Source organism: Atractosteus spatula, chromosome 5, assembly GCF_055471065.1.
Source record: "Atractosteus spatula isolate fAtrSpa1 chromosome 5, fAtrSpa1.hap1, whole genome shotgun sequence".
Lineage (NCBI taxonomy): Eukaryota > Metazoa > Chordata > Actinopteri > Semionotiformes > Lepisosteidae > Atractosteus > Atractosteus spatula.
Genome location: NC_142710.1, coordinates 18595346 through 18615536, shown reverse-complemented (window position 1 = coordinate 18615536; position 20191 = coordinate 18595346). Strand labels below are relative to the sequence as shown.

General features: G+C 39.0%; 1 protein-coding gene across 1 annotated transcript in view; it reads right to left on the bottom strand.

Moving 5' to 3' along the window:
- Nucleotides 1-14193, bottom strand: part of plce1 (phospholipase C, epsilon 1) — a 100164-nt gene extending 85971 nt beyond the window's left edge. Inside the window, exon 1 of the mRNA XM_088916096.1 lies at nucleotides 12958-14193. Coding sequence (XP_088772222.1) covers nucleotides 12958-14193 — 1236 coding nt within the window. The remainder of the gene's footprint in view (nucleotides 1-12957) is intronic.
- Between the last annotated feature and the right edge of the window lie 5998 nt (nucleotides 14194-20191).

Genomic DNA, 20191 nt, shown 5'->3' with positions numbered 1-20191 from the left:
GAAACAAGTAACAGACTGGATGGGGCCGTTTTGTCCATCTTGTGTGTTTGGGAAACAGGAGTTTTAACATTCTAAGAAATATATCCCTTTCCCATAGGAACCCATGGATTCAGCTTTAAGCATGTTCTGAAAGTCAGTTCCAGACTCACGGAATCCTTCGTGAAAGGAAGATGTTTTAGCCTGTTTTAGGCTTTAACAGCCATTGATCCATCTGTTTCATTCACCCTATTTCTCCCACTGCTCTTTCAGGGTCAAGGTGAGCAGGAGCCTAACCTGGCAGACAAAGGCTGCAAGGCTGAATAAAGCTTGTACAGGACACCAGGGTCTAAAACAATTTTACCTTGATTCCCCAGGAAAAGAGGGAAGATTTGGAAATATTTCATACAGCATCTCATTAACTGTGCAATCTACTGCATTGGGTTTATATATACTGTTAAAAACCTATATTTTAAATTTGTTAAACTGCTTATTTCACAATAATAAGCTTTTGCACTTTTATACAACATTTTGCGTAACACTACTGTTACTAAGTTGTAACTCGGAATGGAAAAGATACCATTAAGTAAAAATGTATAATATCTACTCTTCTAAATGAAGGAGCCACTGTACATGATTAAATGAAGGAGGGTCATCAATCCTACCATATGATTCTGAACTATTTTAAACGCTACACTCAGTAAATTACAGTGAAGACCTCCTTATCGGTGTTACATTTAAAGTACAGTATGTAAAACTACTTGCTGATATTCCAAGTTTTTCTGGGATAAATAGCAATAATGTGGGATTTTTTGTTGATTTTCACTAGGTGGCATCCAAGAGTAATAAAATGCGAACAATTGTGCTACTGTTTTTTATGGAAGTCCTATTAGCAAACACGAAAAATTTATTGAGTAACATTTAAAACAGATAGATCCACTTCAGAATGGAAGGCGGAGTGTAGTCTTTCTTCAACATTGGTGCACAATAGGTATGCTTAGAAATACCCTAATACTGTATGTCCCACTCCTACACATTTAAGAGAAGAAATGTGTTAATACGTGCTTTGCTCATCCATCCACAGATAATCAAAAAGTTGCTTATTCCTAGTACAGGTCAAGGCATCCTAAAACATTTCCTGGAAGCACAGACCATAAGGCAGGACTACACCATAGACAGGATGTCATACCCTTGGAATTCAAGTTTCACGATACGACACCTTGGTTGAATTCCTGAAAAGCTATTTACTTCCAGATATTTTGTAACGCTAAATGCTAGACAAATGCAGGCAGTTAACATTATATCTCCAAAAAATCTCTGCTGGAATATCCTTATTCCCCCATAGAAATGAATCTTCTTTACTCCTTAAATCTCACTTATCTAAATTACATGATGAGTAGTCACTTTAATAATTGTAGTAATGTTAATACTCTTCTTACAGCACTTGTGTATATACAGAAACACATTATAAGTAGGTGAAGCCTAGTTTCATGCTTAAAGTGAGCAAAGTTTCCCTTTCAGAGCCTAAATATTTCATGAATACATCCCAGTTTCTGGTGAACAATAGTAACACAAACACAGGAATGCAGAGATCTAAATGTATACAGAGGTGTTCATTAAATAAAATATCCCAAATAGCCTACTAATACTAAAGTCAGCTTTGAATGTTAGTTCGAAATTGGAATTGTTCAGAAAAACTTTTTTTTTTTGCTTTGTTTCTATGGTTTATCACCTATTAATATTTTTTCCTGAACAATTCCAATTCTGAATCGCCAAGGGTTTCTCGGCCACGAACCCCGTGTCCACACACAGAACGAGGAAGCCAGGCAAGGGAGGAAGTGTAGGCACATTCCTCTGACCTTCCACTTCCAAGTCACTGCTCCTTCAATGGCTCCCCAGCAGCTCAGCCCTGTAAGGGAGGTCAGGTTCAGCACCTGCATGAGCCTGCAGATGTAACTGCGTCACTGAGAGCTGACTAATCCCACCCCACCTTCTGGGGAATCCTGCTCATAGTCAGCTCGAACCTGTGACTATAGAGTCACTGACCGGTTAAGGCACTTAGGGGCACTCCTCTAAAACCATTTTTTTTTCACAGCACACAACAGTCACGGTAATGGTATAGTTTTCTAAAACTATAATAAACAACTGAGTTATTTTTTAACTCTATATTGGCCATTTTATAGCATGTGAACCAATGCCACATGAATGTGCTTTCTTGAAATATTAATTCTGAGCCACATGAAGAGCAATATCCCCAGTATAGTGTCCCTTTCAGAAAGGTATTCAGATTCTGCACAGTTCAGAAAAAAACAGATCACTTTCTGAAATGGAACATAGATTTAGGAATACCATGTCTTTTTTCTATGAGCACAAACATCTGCTTAAACAGACTGCATTTATCCCGCACTCTTTGCATACTGCCCATCTGGGAAGAACAAGCTTAATATGCACATTCCTAGCTGATGGCACAATTCTTTTGGAAGAGTGAGAGACTGTCCAGACACCTGCCATCAGACCTACTGACCGAGACATTCATTTTGATTAGCCAAGATCTGCACATAGCAAGTTATCATATGAAAACCTTTTTTGTGAAAAATGGTGTTAATTGAATACAGGTTTTCTTTGTACTGTATGAGCTGTCTTTCACAAGTTCGTAAGCAGATCATTATACATTCACCATGGTATATACAGGGTGTTTAGCAATGGACTGATCATTTTGTCTGTCTTGTCACACTTGTAAACCTGCCCTAACAAGTGTGAGGTTGTCATCATCGTAACAGGAAAGCTAGGAGCTTGGTTTACTTTGCCCACATCAACAGACACTTGAGAGCTCTGGGAATCGAGCAATTTCAAATAGATTTATAGGACATTGGTCACAGCTGGTCTTGGCAGATGAATTCTGCATACTGTGTAGGAATCTATGTAGCTATTTTGTGTGGGGGACCCTTAAGAAGATGTACAGGAACAGCCATTGAATGACTGAAGATTTGGGCAGGGCAGCATCAAGAATCCCATCGAGAATATTGGAAACTACAAAACAAGGATAGCACAAGTTGTCAGGTTCTCAAAGTGAATGATTTGGACAAGAAAAAAACAACAATTCAATTTAATTCAATTCAAAATACTTTATTCATCCCCATGGGGGGCAATTGAAATGTTAAAGAATATTAGTGAATAAACATGAACAGTGAAATGCAAACCAGAGTGTGCAAGTGGAAATTATGTGGAAAAGTGTTTAATTCGAGACCTGGAAGCAATTCTTTACAATAGCCCAATTTTTTTAAAGGCTGGATGAGGACCTTGGATCAATTAACTTCTAACTACCAAAAAAGCCAAGTGGGCTGAATGGTCTGTTCTCATTTTTAACCTTTCCATGTTCTTATTATTGCTAAGCTACTGCTTATTCTGAAGTCATTACTTTGTAGCTCTATACAGTAAAGGCCTTTCGCCCACGGAAGGTAAAAACATTGATACAAGTGGCACCAGCATGTGAACAAAGTACTATTTTGATAACCACTATGGTTAATTATACAGCAAATTCTGGTTTTCAGAAATATTTCTTGGTAGCCATATTAATGGTTGTTCCTTACAAAAACTGTACTTATACACCTGGTGTACACTAAACAGGCAAGTTCTTAATACAGATATTTACTCTTTCTATTCAAGGTCCTCAAGCAAGCATGTGTTCCTAAGCAATCCCACGTTATAATCCCACCTGCTTTTCTGTTGGCTGTTCCAGCTCTTCTCCCCCATCCTCCACTGTCCTGGCCCTGATCTTGTACTTAACGGATTAACTTTCTGTGTCACAAAGTAAATTCGCCCGAAAGACAGGTAGCTTACCTGGAAAACAATGATCTCTGGGTCATTTTCAAGGGCCATTTGTTTTCTACTTTGAGCGCTGCTATAACACTCTCTGAAAAAGAGGCAGCTGCACAGAAAGTTTGGTTCCTATAAAACTTTAAAAACCTGACTGAATTACAGCTACTGCTGGGGGAAAACAATGAGTACAGTATCTATCAAAACCCCTGTTAAGACAAAACAGGCGGTAAATTATTCAGAGAAGCAGCAGTACTCCTCACCATCGAGTTTATTAAAATTTAATTACTTTGGCAGAAGATGAAGATGGAGTTTCTCAAAGTTTCTGATATCAGCAGCTTTACGGTTAGGTACACCTTCCAAATTTTCAGCATAATTTAATTTAGTCTTTATTAGAACTACTTGCCCAAGTTCTGATTACCACCAAAATCAGCTGAAAATAAAAACTAGAACTCTTAAGCAGATTGCTTTATTTTCCATTAAGAATGTTAATTCTGTGACTATGGACTCCAAGGGTTTTAAACCTGCCCAGTAATAACCAGAGATTTACATTCTTTTAGAGTAAAAAAATAATTAACCACATGTAAGAAGACTTGTAGATATATACACCTTACATATATACAGAACAGAAGTACAGGACATAAACTATGCATACACTCTCATAAGCATGCATTCTCGACAGCTAGTAAGCCTTGGATCTGTCATAACTCACTGACACCTTGCATTCAGAAACAGACCGCTTTCTAACCCTAGGTAGTTAAATGTGTTCACACACAACAAATGGGTCTGAGAACCAAATAATCCGGGGAATACATCTTGAGATATCTGGTTTGTGTTTAGAACACACAGGGTTTCATAGCAACCCTTTCTCCTTCTGCACAACTGAATAATGACCCACAGTCCAGCACGGTCACCGCAGTCCAATAAGTAGGGACTGAAAATTGATACACTGGGCAGGTCCAGTGACAGTCCTCTAAAACATAAACTACTGGTCAGTGCTGCTGTTACAAAAAATCACAGTTACATTTCAGCCCATCAGTGCAGAAATATGTACAGTGACTTAGTCTGAGCACGACTGAATGCCAGGTCCCCATGGTGAAGCAATATGGAGAAGACTTCAGAGAATTCCTTTTGACAGCTGTGAGCTTAATTACGGTTTTCCATTTTCGTCAGCCAACAAGCTGGCTTTTCCACTACACCAGTATAAAATTCTTTTCTCATCTTTCCTTCTGTGTTCTCAGATGACCAGACCTTGTTTGATATAATTCATGATTTGAAGTAATTAAAAATCTGTTTATGATCATTAGCCAAATATCAGGATTGAGGGGGCAGAAAATGTCTTGTGGTACTCTCCTCAATGATCATAACTCGTAAGAGAATGATCTATACTGCAGCACATTTTGTCTGTTCTTTATCTATGCCAAAGCACGTAGTTTTATTAACTGAAAAAAGAGCCATCATGATGTCTCTCAAGACTAAAACAACTTGCCAAATGGCAAAATAAGGCAATAACACTGTAAACCTTTACACAAACATCCTTTGGAAGTTTGAAAGTCATTGTAGTGACGGCAATTTTTTTCTGTAAAATGGAACAGAGCTGAAGTCATGGTCAGGTTATGGCAAGGAACTCTCTTCCTTGTGCACCAACAAGACAAAACAAAAGAAACCTGGAAGATAGAGTCCAGACAGCCTTAGACACACAGAATCATACTTACTCACACACATTAGATTTCAAATTTGCAAATAAGGCATTTCAAGGGAAGGCTGGTACATGAATTCAGTCTTCTTGAGACAGACGGGAAGTCCAAGTTCCTAGGTATAAGTAGGTAGTTTGTGATGATTTGGATGCTCTCTGCTGAGCGGACAGCAAAGATACAGTCACCAACAACAAGCAGTCATGAGCAAGATCTTCAGAGGTATTCATTTGGCATAATGCAGGTGGTGAAGACAGAATGGTTTGCCATCAGTCTCACATGGACGCAGAGTAAACTCCTTCATATAAGCTTCCAGAGGTGTAGGTACTGTAAGCAAGGACATAAATACACTTATGCAAATATGAATATATAATTGACACCTCTGTCAATGTACAATTCACTTCTGAAGATATTAATGATCCTGCCTACAGTACAGTGCAATAATATTTCCAACGATGGGGGAAATACTGTTAGCTAAGTAAGGGTCAACCACCTGTTAATGAAAGTAAGCTCTGTACAGATGAATCCCTTGGCCTAAGCAGAAAACTGCACACTACTACAAAAGCTTCTTTAAATGTTTCCCCCAGTTTCATGGTATTCAAACCGCCATGCATGACTTCATTTTCACCTGCTCCCTTAATAATTCTTCATTACAAATGAGTAAATATTCCATAAAACAAAAAAAAACTTCTCAAGTGCATTCCTGATTTTTACTCCTTGAATTAACCTGCAACGGAGGAGGAAGAGTGAATACAATAGGCACGAGCTAATCCAGGCTTCTCATTCAGGCTCAAGAATGTCACTCCATTTTGCACCATGGCAACAACAAACATTCTCTCTGTTGAGTTATCTGCACTGCTATTATCTTGCACTTTCTGTTGTTTTGTCCATCACCACGGTCTTACACTTTCTCCTAAAGATGAGACTTAGTGACATCCACTCTGGCCACATTTTCATCTTTAGAGCTACCCTAAAGCAAAAAGCTTATTTTGTGTGAATCGATGTGTATGATTCGTGCAGACCTCATCTTAAATTTCAGATTAGTTCAGCAATTAAAGCCGAACTACCTCAGTGGTAATCTTTGGCTCATATTTTACCACACAAGTGGTGCACTGCAACTAGACTAAAAGAGCAACAAAAACTAAATGCAGTAATGTTCATACTAAATTAATCAGCACTTAATTCCACACAGAAAGAAGATGATGATTAATGGCCTACCTACAGTATTAATTCTATTATTTTTGCTCAGTCTTCCTCAGTTTTATTTTGTTTGAAATTCCCCTTGTTCTATAAGTGTTACAGCCAATCTTTTTTCAGGTATTCAATTAAAGAGACAAAACCACAAGAATTTTTTTAAGGCATTTGAAATAGGTGGGGAAATCCATATCCACACAGCATCTAGACATTCAATACATAAGTCTTTGTTTTAATCTGTTTTTCTTTCTTACTTCTCATTATCTTTTGTACTCTAGTCTGTTCTAACTCTTTAGTTATTTCCCTTGGCACGCCTGACGAGTCTGAGTCATCCTTTGCTCCCAACATTGTCGCAAGTTGCACTATCTGTAGTACCTCTTCAGCAAACCCCAAAGGATCCAGTTAGTTTTTCAGCGACCCTTGCAAGAATTCAGCTTCTTTTAGAAAATAATAACTGAATGTTGGCCAGAAATGTCCTTTCAGTTTTCCCAGTATACGCTCCGAGATGACAAGGTCACCTCAAGTTCACATTTCCTCTCATTCCACCGCTGGATCCTTGTAATCATGTTACAATGCACGTCTTAAGACATTTTATTTTTTTTTGCAGTGTCTTGTTCGTCCAGTTACACTACTAAAGCACTGCCACAGAGAGGCTAGCAAGTTCATGTAACCCAGGTGTTTAGGTGATTTGTTTTTACTACTGCAGGTACCATCCATTATATTGACTACTATAGAAAGGGCCAGAAGAACCTGGGGTCGACACAAACCTCCCTCCTGTTCACTGGAAACACAGGAAATGATGTAAATTTTGTGAAACATAAGACAGAGTAACGAATGAGCTCCTGGAGAGGTAATTAAAGGCAGCAGAGTGGACTAATTAGGACTCTTTTGAGACAAATGTCTGTATTTATGTTGGTTTCTGAAACACCTACCAAAAAGGCAGGTATCCATCTGACATTTCTGGGGGAGAAGTAATTAGACATTAAAATTGAAAACATACATTGATAAAAGCTTTTTCCTGAGCAGCTGTCATCTGAAGGCTGGTCATCTTCACCAACTAACAATGTTGCCCTATTAATATGGTAATTAATGTGAATCAGGTCACTGTCATGAAAGAGTGACAATACGGCCTGCTTAATTAGTAATTACCACAAAGTTTCTTTTTTTTTCCAATTTCAAGCAAGAATAAATGCGACACTTTGATTTATTTTTAATACTTATAAAAGTTCCATTGTGAACTAAATGAGGTTATCTAATTGCATACATTAAGGATAATCAACACATACAGTAAATCAGCCTCAACTAATAATACTGAATAATTGAAATAATTAGTTTTTAACTATTAATTAACTAAACTTAAAAATAGTTTTCATTAAGAGATTAGACAGAAAAAGGTCACATGTTCATGACAAATGAGATGTACAATCAGGTTTCTATTAAATGTGTGGGCAAAGCTGAGATGGGTGTTCTGTACCAGCAGCCCCACTACCCAGCAGATGCGGTAGAGAAGATAAAAAGTACTCTACCAGCTGGATGAATCATATACAAGATGAATCATATACAGTATAGACCAGATTGTCAAACTAAAGGGAAAGTGAAGCCAGGAAAAGGTGTACCATGGGATCTGTAAAGACAACATAATCAGTTCAACGCCTCATCCAAAGGACAGCAGCACCTCCCACAGCACAATTTCCCCCGTCACCATACTGAGGCTTGGTTTGGAAATTCTTGGCCAGAAGAAAGAGAGCCCCCTACAGGCCCACCAACACACTACCTGCAGCAGTAACCTGGGTTTTTCTCAGAGGTCTCCCACCCTGGTAACGATCAGGCCCAACCTTCTTGAACAACCAGTGCCTACAGGTTGACTGACCAGTAGGTAATGTTACCTACTGATCTACCACTTACAGCAGCAACCTGGTTTTCCTTAAGAGGTCCCCTGTGCCAGTACTGATCAGAACCAGTCTCAAATCCCAACACGATTTGGCAGCTTGTTTAATTCTGATTTTTTCAGTCTCAAAGAAATCACTGTCTTCCCACCCTTCATGCTACACACCCAGATCAGACTCACAAAATTAGTTCTATAGAACCAACCTCCATTCATCCTGCACTCATTAACCTTAACACACTTGTAGGTACAGTAAGCTAGTCAAAAGTGCCCCCAGTGAAATGTGAACTGGAGTTGCCTACTGCAGTAAGAGTGATAGAAGTTTATACAGAGTTTTACTGCTCAGACCTGTTCTGCGATGGTGGTTTATTCCCTTGCTCTCCCAGTGCAGAGCAGTGTTTGTATTGGCACAACACTCTAGCAGAGGAAATAAAAACTACACATTGGAGACTTTGGAATTCCTATTAGAAAATCAAGATGAACAGCATGGATAAAAAATCACCTTTAATGACTACAGTTTAGCAAAAAAACACATCCTATTCAAAAAACACACAAAAGACTTACAGTACCCTTCTATAGCATGTGTTTGGTTTCTGTGGTAACAGAACAGGAACACTAAAGATTTTATTCTGACAGGAGTTCTGATTATTAATCTTTTCAATGGTCTTTTTATTGCTCAAGAAATGAGCTTATAGTTGATACAGGCCACATTTCTATACCACAGGAGCAAAAAAAGCAGCATCTGTTGCAATTGCACCAAGCGATATGACTAGCTAGTAACAGAGGTTTATTCTGTCAAAAAGTCCTGGCAAGCAGTGTGTGCTGTCTGCTTTGGTTAATTATATTTCAGAGCAGGGTTTCCTGGAGGTCACCTAAACAATTCTTCAGGTTTCTCACCCATAATTCATCTACAGCAGCAAGCTATAATTTGTCTGAACAGAAACCTTGATACTCCTCCTAAGGTGCCCATCAAGCAATGAATAACTCCTTTCTTATAGGCAAGAATTCATTATGTTCCTAAGCATTTCACACCACAAATCTCAGTGCTGTCTACAGATTACTGTCTCAGTGCTGTCTACAGGTATTGCCATTGAGAACTGTCAGTCTGGAATAAATTCATTCTATAACCATTTTACACGTTCACTTTATAATAACATCCTTTCAGACTGCATTCTATCCAGCATCATATCTTCATCTGCCATTAAAGACATTTCACAACTTTTAAGTCATAATCTTTTCTGGGAAGCCACACATGTACTGTAACTAGCAAGAGGTAATAATACTTTTAATACTTTCTGTTTATTAGTTGAAAACCCATTCCTGCAGTGTCAATGCTTATACAATTTCAGAACAATAGAAAGTGAATATCCCAACTTGCATTTTGAACATAATAATATCAGAAAGGTCACAAACTAGATGAGGACATGTTTGTACCTCTATTTTATCGCTAGTAGCTAATTGATCCAAGGATCTCATCCACTTCTTCAAAGAAGCCTGAAATGTGAGCTTCTACAACATGGCTGAGTAGCTTGTTCTACAGTTCCTTTGCATACAAATATGCCTCCTGATCTTAGGGCTAAACACATTTCCCAGTAGTTTCTTGCATGCTCTGGTTCACATTACATTTTTTGCTCTGGGTTGACTTTGTCAATGCCTCTGAGGATTTCTGAATAGACATCCATTCTTGTGCCCTACAAATTAATCCATAATCTGCAGAATCTGCTGCCTCAGCTTTATACCCACGTGAAGTATAAATCTTTTCCAGCTACTCCATCATTTCTAGGGGAATAATCATACAATTTCTACTGCTCCACTAAAAGAACACAAAAAATTGACACATATAATAATTAATAAAAATGCTAATTCAAAGTAAATGCTAATGGCTAAATGCTATTCGTAAAACATTAATTTAATGGCTACATGTTATTCTTTCATTTTGATTTTGGAATGTGCAGTTTGCTTTTTCCAGTTTCTAACAAGGGGAGGCACACTTAACACTGCGTAAAGGTTTTAGCAACATATCCCATAACTCAGATCTTGTCAATTCTGAGAGGCCCCATCTTGCAACCTGAAGTACATTCAAACTTATTGTGAAAATGATTCCTGATGCAGGTATAAAACCTGGAGAAAGACACAACAATAGCATGGAAAGGTACTCCCACACGATCTGCCCTTGGAACAGCCTTGTCCTTCGTGGACATGCAGAAATAGCTCATCTTAATACTGTGTGTTTTCAAAAGGAAAGTGAGCTGGATAAAATTAAGATTCCGTAAGAGCGTTCTCTCTCCAGTGGCTATAAGGAGTTTTCTGTGTGAGACCATATAGAAAGCATGCAGTCCGAACCCCCACACTGAATGCATGACATACCCTTTCAATTATACCCCCTGCACTCCAAAATTCTACAATAATGTGTCCTCCTGTAGCACAAAACCAGATGTTCACTTTCAAGTATCTGACTACCTTACTATTAGTTACAGAAATTCTTTCCAATTCACACAATACCGAAGAAGAACAAGGCATTCAATGCCTCTAGTTGTGCCCAATTACCTTATTCTAACAGACTGGCAAACAGACTCAGCACTGCCACTGTCATATGAGATCTGTTCAGCTCCAAAGCTACTGTTTAAAATGAGTTAAACCACAGTTTCAAAGATGTATTAAATTTTCTACATGGCAAGTTTGTTATCCCAAAATACAGTACTAGCTTAGGCAGCATTTTGGCATCTGATATCCTAAATAAGCTTTTAATTCTGTAACCCTCTCAAAGCTAAACCCCATCCCCCCTTGAGAATGTCAAAAGCGGCATTTAATCAGATTTGGCTATAATTTGGACATCTACTGTCTTTCAACAGAAACTCTAGCTTTACACTGTGTGTCTCTTTGTTTATTACACAGGCAATACAAATCAGTGAGCCATTTAGTGGTCATCAACCTATGAAGTACATTCTCTTTTCATTCTGTCTTGCATTGAAGGAATGAAGAAAACAGAAAACACACAGGTCAGTGATGCATAAAGTGTCCAAGATGAAAAAATCACCCCACTTGGATCCGTTATTTAATAACCTGATTTTGCAACACCTGGGAACAAGTGTGGCACTTTAAATTGTGTATTGTTTGGATTCAATCAATCCAGTTTGCATTCCAGATTTCATTTATATTTATATTATTGTAATTAAAGAACAGTTCAGACTGAACTGTCCTGTCCCTTTTTTGTTTACACAGTGAAATGGCAAATATTTCTTTATGACACCTCATTTCACGTGGTGTTTTAAGCTCAACTTGAGTAGACTTGTAATATAAAGGGTTTGGGAGAACAAAAATTTCAGTGTTAAAATGAACACTGGAAATCCTTGAAATGATTAATTGTAGGCTTGGTTATGTCAGAATAAGTAACCTTTTTTCCAGATATATGGCTACACTAGTAGGATGAAACTAGTTTATTACTCATGTCATTTGCAAATGGTTACAAGATGTTTTCCAGTGGAATCTATCCTCATTTGATAGTTTTAATGCCCATTTTCTAAATTGCACATACAGTAATCAATGGAACAGAACCAAGTGGATTAGCCACATCTTTCCCACACGAGAACACAGCCAGCGAAAGAAAAGCATAGTTTTAAAGTTGTACACATTCCATACTGAGGTTTTCAACTCCTGCTGATAATCTTCTCCTTTTGCAATTCTTAATCATATCTCCTCTGTAGTAGTACACTGTTGAGGTATTACACATGAAACTGGACTTGGTGCTCTCTAGCATGACAAAACAAAAACAAACAATTCTTTCTGAAAATCTGACCTGCAGTATGAATAAAACATCCAATATAAGAACCATTCAGTAAAAGGGGCATGGGCTTACACGTGTATGTATTATGGTGCTAGTAACAGAAAATAAAGCAAGTCAACTTAGCATTCTGTAACACAGGATAGAAGGCTTGAGACATTTTTTTAAAAGTTTTTCCTGATTACTCCAAACAGAAGCTTAGAGATGTGTGTGAAAGAAGCCATACTGCAAGCGGATACTCTAAATAATAAACTAGGGCAAAGTTTGTGTGTGTGAGAGAGATCAGCAACTTGAATAACTACTTCCTTTCTCATCCTCTATGTGCTTCTCAGCCTAGAACATTTTTCACTAAAATCACATTCAAGGAGCAGTTAGAAAATAATGTGTTCCAATACAACCGTATGCTGAATGGTTAACACAATGTACCTGTGGTACAACAGTACAGGTCGGAGATAGATTTATCTCATTTAGCTGAAAAGCACATCTTTACAGGATTAACCCTTTTTAATAATAAGGCTGCCTACAGTATAACAGACATTACCGCTTCTGTATCATATACAGTAATACATAAACCTTTATTGGCTTGCTGTGTGAAAAATAAATGATCTTACCTCACCGCTGTTGGCCCGAAGCAGGCAGTGGAGGATCCTGTGAGGCCAAGCATTGACCACCTCCAGCTCAGCGGTGCGTTCAGTCCCAGACCTGCTCAGTGTCTTACATACATGATACCTCTTTCTGGAAACCGCCGCCCATACTTTATCTCCTATGTGTCCTGAGGGCAAAGTCCTGACGATGGCTCTTGTGCCGGTATACACCGATTTCTTCACCTCCTTGTTGTTTTTGTAATACCTCCTGACCAGAAGAGTGGAGCGCTCCTTCTTGTTGCGGACGAACTCGCCCGCTGGCCACTCCGCTGCGCCGTCGTGCCCATTGCTCTGGGGGCTGCCGGTCTGCTTCAGGCCCGTTCCCGCCGGAGGTGGGCTGCCACAGGGGCCGTCAGCAGGGCACTTGGGTTTGTTCTTCCTGTGGCGCCTTTCCAAGCTAGAGTGCCTATCCTCAACCCAGAGGTCACACGTCACATTCAGGCAGGGCTTCACCACCCATGGTGGGCTACCGCCACAGGCACTCCTCATGCCCGGAGCCCAGTCCGAGAGCCGCGGTGGGCTGGTTCCTCTTGTCCCGAACTGACAGGATACAACTTCATGCCTGACACCTGAATCCAGGTGGCAAGTGTTTCCTCCTAAGCAGCTACCCTCTGGGAAACCCCCCGTGAACAAAGAAGCATCAAAAGAGAAGCCCTTCACTTCCAACTGCAGCTCGTTTTGCTGAGGCAAGCCGCTGGACTCTTCGCTAGGAGAGGCCAGCTCCTGGCATGCTCTGCGAGCTTCCTCGGGATCACATGTCTGACACAGCTGGTTGCAATCGAATCTGCCTGTGCTATCCCTCCGCGTGCAGCTGCAGTGGTCCAGCCTGTCAACGTGTCCAGCGGAATCCGACGCCACAGATTCTGTGTCCAAAAACTTGCGTGCGCTGCAGTCACGGGCTGCCTCTGCCCTGGCAGTGTGTGGCGGAACAGTGCCCATGGGCTCAGGGCACAGGGAGGGGGCGTTGGCCGCTGCTGAGCTGCTGTAAGGGAGACCTCCAGCCAGGTCGCCTGCGTGGTTCTGAAAGAAACTCCTGTCTGGCGCGCTCAAGTTATTTGTGGTCCCAGCTGACAAAGCAGATGCCATTCTCACTTGACCCAAGGCACCAAGCACAGAGACACCAGCGTCTTCAGAGGTCATGGCGACATGCAGGGCAGATATACTCCTCTGGGTCTCCTCACTCACCTTCATGTCACAGACCATCTAAGGAAACACTGCCTTGTTGGAAATCACCTTTCAGAGCAAGCAGCGACTTTAAACAGCCTGCAGACCCTGCATGCTTGCAGCACATGTGCTGCTAACAAGCAATAAAACTGTTCCAGCTGTGAAACCCAGGCAAGGAAAACCTATCTTCTGAGACGGAAGAATTTCCTGAGCAAACGGCTGCTGAGTGTAGAGTTTGCATATCAATGTTATGCTTTCTGATATGACAGGCAAATTGTTCCTCTCGCGCCCAGAGGAACACAGCGTCACCGCAGGCCCGGCTCAGCCCACTTCACTCCTTCTGCAGCGCCTTCCTCTGGGAGCCCTCTGGCACGAGGGAGCCGCTCGCTGAACAAAATGAAACACCAAGTTAGAAAAGGCACAGAACAAATGATCATGTTGAACAAAATGGGCTTTGAAACTTAGACCTTGTTTATGCATCCTTCATTGCAATACAATCTTTTAAGACCTTAAAAAGGCATAAGATTTCACATGGTCAAGAAAATACAGAGTTCTAGCAACAAACCCTTATTTGATTATGTGAGCAACTTTTTTTCCATCAGAGTGATTAGTAAGAGTAAGGTATTGCAGATCTTAAGATTAATATGAATATGTGAAACAGCTGTTCAAAAACATACAGTATAGACTTGCACACAATTAGTTAGGTTACGCAGTCAAAATTCATAACATCATTGTAAAGCATGATCAGTTCTAAATAACGTGCTGCTATTTCCTGCATGTGAGGCACAAAAATCTTGCAATGTATACTTCCGTCTAACAGTGAGCAACTAATATCAATGACAGTTTTAGTGCTTAGAAGTATCTGCTCTCAAGGGGAGTACGATAAAATGCACACAAAATACTAACATTCTAAAGGCCACTAATACTGAGGTGAATTCTTATAGCTACTTCCAAATACTAACAAACCACCTTCATGACTTTTATCACTATTCCTAATTTATGTTCATGTCCTGCACTGCCAATGCACTCATTATCCTCCTTTCAGCTCAATTACCAAAAAAGCCTGTTTCAACAAGTACTATTTACAGCATCTGGCAAGTCAAACATCCCTTTGGCTTAATATTATGCAAATATTTAGGTATTCCTAAACCTATAAAAACAACATTATTATGATACAAGCAATAATAATACTGGTGGAGAACAAATTATTCCGATCACCTATAGCTGCGTTGCTCCGACAGACAGCCTTGACAAGGGATGAGTTATGTGCAGGCTTCCCACATGCTCAGCCCTGTGTTCCAGTCCTGAACTTCACGTTCTGTGGGACTTCAGAACAACTGAAGAAACATGTTTACGGCTGTAACTGGACCAAACTGGTTTAGCCAGCTTTCCTGCGGTATATTGACAAAAAAAACTCTCTATGCATGACTCTGTGTCCTGTTTTAATAAATACTATCTCCTCCAGCAATTCAATTCTATCAAGGCTATAAGGTACGTGCTTCCATCTTAAATTGCACAAGCAATCCATTTTATACCCTTTCTACACAAAATTATATTTTTTACTAGAAGAAAATAAATCTCCATTGTAATGCTATCAAATAACATTATTTAACCAACTGATGCTTTAGCAGGTTTTAACTGTACCTTTCCTGTTAACATTACTGTCTTTTCAAATAAAGTAAAATACTGCTCCTCACATAGACAAAATACAAAAGAATGAAGAGAAAAGTAGCTCCACAAAATGAAAACTACAAACCACATCACTGATTAAGAGTCACAAACCTTCTGAACAAGTTTATCAAAGATGCGAGTGTTGTTCATGTCAGACCTCACCAAAACTGGCATTACGGAGTCCCAGGAGTGGGGCTTCTCTTTGCTTTTCGCAGGGCTCTGCAGACTATGGCCATCAAGAGAGGCGAGGTCTTCCACTCTGTGGCCCACCTTTGTTTGGCTAACTACTAAACATTAACCTGTCATATCATAAAGGTGAACTGGCCATCTAGAGAGTTCAACATAATTTCTTTTCTTGTTTCATTGCATACTGTGCATGTACGTAAAGCACAATTTAAAATTTCTAAATCTTTTACAGTTGTATAAATAAAAGCAGTACTTCTCCAGCCATTTACAATATATAATCAGAAAATAGAGAAGGAACACCGTCAAACACATGACTGAACCCGAAGGTTCTGTCACTCATCCCAAAATGGGCTTTAAAATGTTAAAAATGTGACAGAGAGCAACAAGACATATAAATAAACAAAACTGGGTGGACTGGATTATCTCACTTGGTTCTCTTATTTGGGGTTTCTAACTGAAAGGCAGCCAGGGGTTTTTAATTGAATCCGATTTTAAAGTGTCTTGTTCTCATTTGAAATTGGGAACCTACTGCAGGGTGACAACCATGTCTCGTTGTGGCCATGAATATTCCAACACAATCGCTTCCCAGGAAACCCTACAGCTGTCCCAGCAATCACATGTCAGACAGGACCAGAAAAAGATTTTTTTAAAATGCATGAGGGAACAAGAATGTTAGGCCTCTGCAGGGGAAGGCCTTACAGGAACATCACAGCCAAGAGGAAGAAAAATTCCTATTGATTTTCACACCAGTACATATCCCCTTTAAAAACCACGTTTACCCGGGTAACCATCTTCCAAGTGTTAAAATTCAAATTTGCAATGAGTGTTTAGAAATGTTCCCACTGGTTTGAACTTTCAGAAACATTTCACTGTCAAGACAACTAATTTCGACACTGAAAAGTATTTCCTGCCATTAAACACGGCAAATAATTCCTGTGATTAAAATTCTACTAAATATGAGACTCTTTGTTTATCTTAATACATTGTAATCATAATTGGGTCAAACCAATTTTCAAAAATCCACCCCATTTCATTTTTGTGCATCAAACTGTTACATGCACATCAGAATATTAGCTATAGTATTTACCAAGAGGTGATTGTCAAAAATTCTAAAACTGTTAAAGACTCTTATCTTTACAACATAAATTTTAATATGTAATCTAGTTTTGCCCTTATTTTTATTGGGCCAGTTGAATGAGCTCTTTGTTTCTCTTTCATTTTACTTCTGTGTTGTTTACAGCTCCCTGAGGTTTTTAAAAAATGTTTAGAAAAAATTATAACTCAGTTATCTCCAGGAGAAAAACAAACGTCATGTCACATCTGCAAGATAAAATGTAAGAAAATGTTACCAAAATTACAAAAAGAATATCAATTAAAATAAATAGCAATTAAAACAGACCTACAGTATACAGGTTCCTAGAACATATTGAGAACAGTTGGAAGCAATGAAACACAACAAATTCAAAATATTACTGTACATCCAGCATGACAAATGACCACCATATGTGTCTGAATTAAGTGAATAAGTGAAAACTTGGTATCAGGGTCTTTCTGGAATTATCTGTAACATAATGTAATAGCAGCAGCAGTACCCTAATAATTTCAATAATATTCCAGACATTGTAGAACTTTAGATTTAGTTTTTACTTCAGAACTTTGAAAATGTTTTGCCAGCCAGCAAAAATAAAACACCATATTTTTCAAGCAAAAAAAACTCAAGGATAATGCACCCTTAAAAAGAGAGTAGGCTCAAGATTAAATGTTAAAATATATCACATTATCTGGTGAGACCACTAATTTCTTAATAAATGTTTCTCATTTTTTTTTCCACAACAGCCACAACCATAAATTAAACCTGATACACACCATACCCGTCCAACAAAATTATATGAAAACAGAACTGTACAGTACAGGATGACAGGAAATTCTGGATCCAGAAAAATCCAAAACCAGGTAAATAATTTATTTTCTATGCCACAATTAAGGACTGTAAAGGTTAACATTGACAGTATGTAGACATGATGCAACAACGTGATTCACCTGAACTGCTGGGAAAGTGATTACAATGATTTATACTTACTGTCTGTTTCTTCTTTTCTCATGACTGTTTTTCGCTTAGTGAATGAACAGACCTTACAGCAAAAGAAATCTTTCTGGCTCTGCCAATATCAGCAGACCAGACCTGCTCACGCTTTGTAAGCGTGGGGACACATTCCCCACACACGCAGTCTCACTACCCTGTCCAGCGCTGCTGTGAAAGCAAAAACGATTCTTTTCTTTTTTGCATAAGATCAAGGGAACTGGTTTAATGATTTACAGATCAAAGTTCTTGTTTTTTTTCTTAGGCAACAATGATCCGGATACACACAAACAAATAGGAGCAATTTTTATTGCCCCTCAATTTAGAGAAAAGATACAAGCAGAATGTACAGTCAACTAGGCAAATTAAATAATAAAGTCCTAGCTGTGAATGCTATAATACTGTAATACCGTTATTAAGGAGTTTCCTACAGGATTTACCTGGATGCCAGCCATCTCTTAGAGTCAATTCATTCTAAGTCTCTACAAAAACTAAAAAGCTAAGTGCAACAAAACATGTTAGAGCCAAGTACTGTCACAAAAGTTAACATTTACTACCTTTAGACCAAGCTGGAGAGAAGAAAAGAAGACTATTAAAGGGCTTGGCTCAGGCCTTCTTAAACCAAGTGTCACATTCATTTTTATTGAGCCCAAACAGACCAACAAGCAGTGTAGCTTTTTTTGTACGTCACTACTTTAGTACATCACCAGCACACAACTAATACAGCAGATACTGCAGAGACAAGGTGCTGTTTTTCACTTTGGGGTTACTGTGGGCTTTTTTCCCCAAGAAGGAATATTTAAAAATAACCTGAATTTAGAATCTGCTATCTTTCCTACAGTATGCAAGATGATCCCTTTTATTTTAAATATATTGTATAATGTACGGGATATCCAACTCTTTTCTGCAGCTGAAAATGACTGTGAAGAATGTTTTTATATAAAAGCTCAACATTGTCACAAGCACACACGGAACAACTTACTGATTATAATGCATAGCCAATGCTGTGATCTTTGGACTTTTGTTCTTTTTCTACAAGTACTTATGCAAAGGCGTGGTCAATATTTGGAAACATTCTTCAATTCAGCCACTATGATGCAAGGTATCTTTTGTTTAACATCTTTCCTTATCTACCCAACTGCCATGTATCACATTGCTAGAATCTACTCTGGTGCACCTACCCACCAGCACTTGCAGAGCTGAGAGAAGTTGTCCAATTTATAATGAGCTGAGTTGGAATGAAAATCTGTAGACATACCAGTCCTCCAGGAACAGGACTGGACACCCCTGGTGTAGACAAACCCAAACGATTAACACATAATAACTCTAAGACAATTAGGCAGAGAAATGACCCCACTGCAAGGTTTTGAAGGTATCTGCGCTTTTGAATTGTGGTTTTGATGAAAAGAGAATTTACTGTAGGTCAAAACAAAAAATGCAATGGACAGAAACTGAAACAGAGGTAACTTTTTCAATACATTATTAGAGACTTCATAACTGTAAAAGCATACTGTTTGATTCAGAAGTATAGTATAAAGTTGAACTTAATGATGACTATTATGGTCAAAACAGAAAATTTGTACATACTTATAAATACAAGTGTTATTCAGAACACTACACCTGTATGAATTACTTAAGAGGTAAAATAAAAGAGACTGAAATGAATTACACCCACCTTGGCATTTAACACTAAATAACACACATTGCTCATTAGGACCTTGTAGGCAGTTTGCATTGTACTAAAAGCTAGCTTGTAGAGCTTGCACCTTCAACAGAGTGTTAAAGAACCCTGCATCTACAGCTGGGAAAAGCTACGCTGTTTCACCTAAACTGCACAGCACACAGAGGCTGGGGGGCTGGGGGTCTCCAGAGGCTGGAGATGGAGATCAATACACACTGTGCTTTAATCTTACTTCTCTTCTAGGTTGAGCTCGGCTTTTCAAGAGTAAAAGCTTTACTGCATTTGCAAAAGGTTGTGAGACACAAAGGCAGATATGTATTATGAGAAAAAGCGCTGGGATGCTGTTTTTATTGTGAAGAATTGCTTTGGATCTCCAAGGTTCTTATTATCCTGACGTAGATTTTACCAGAGGGGGGCTG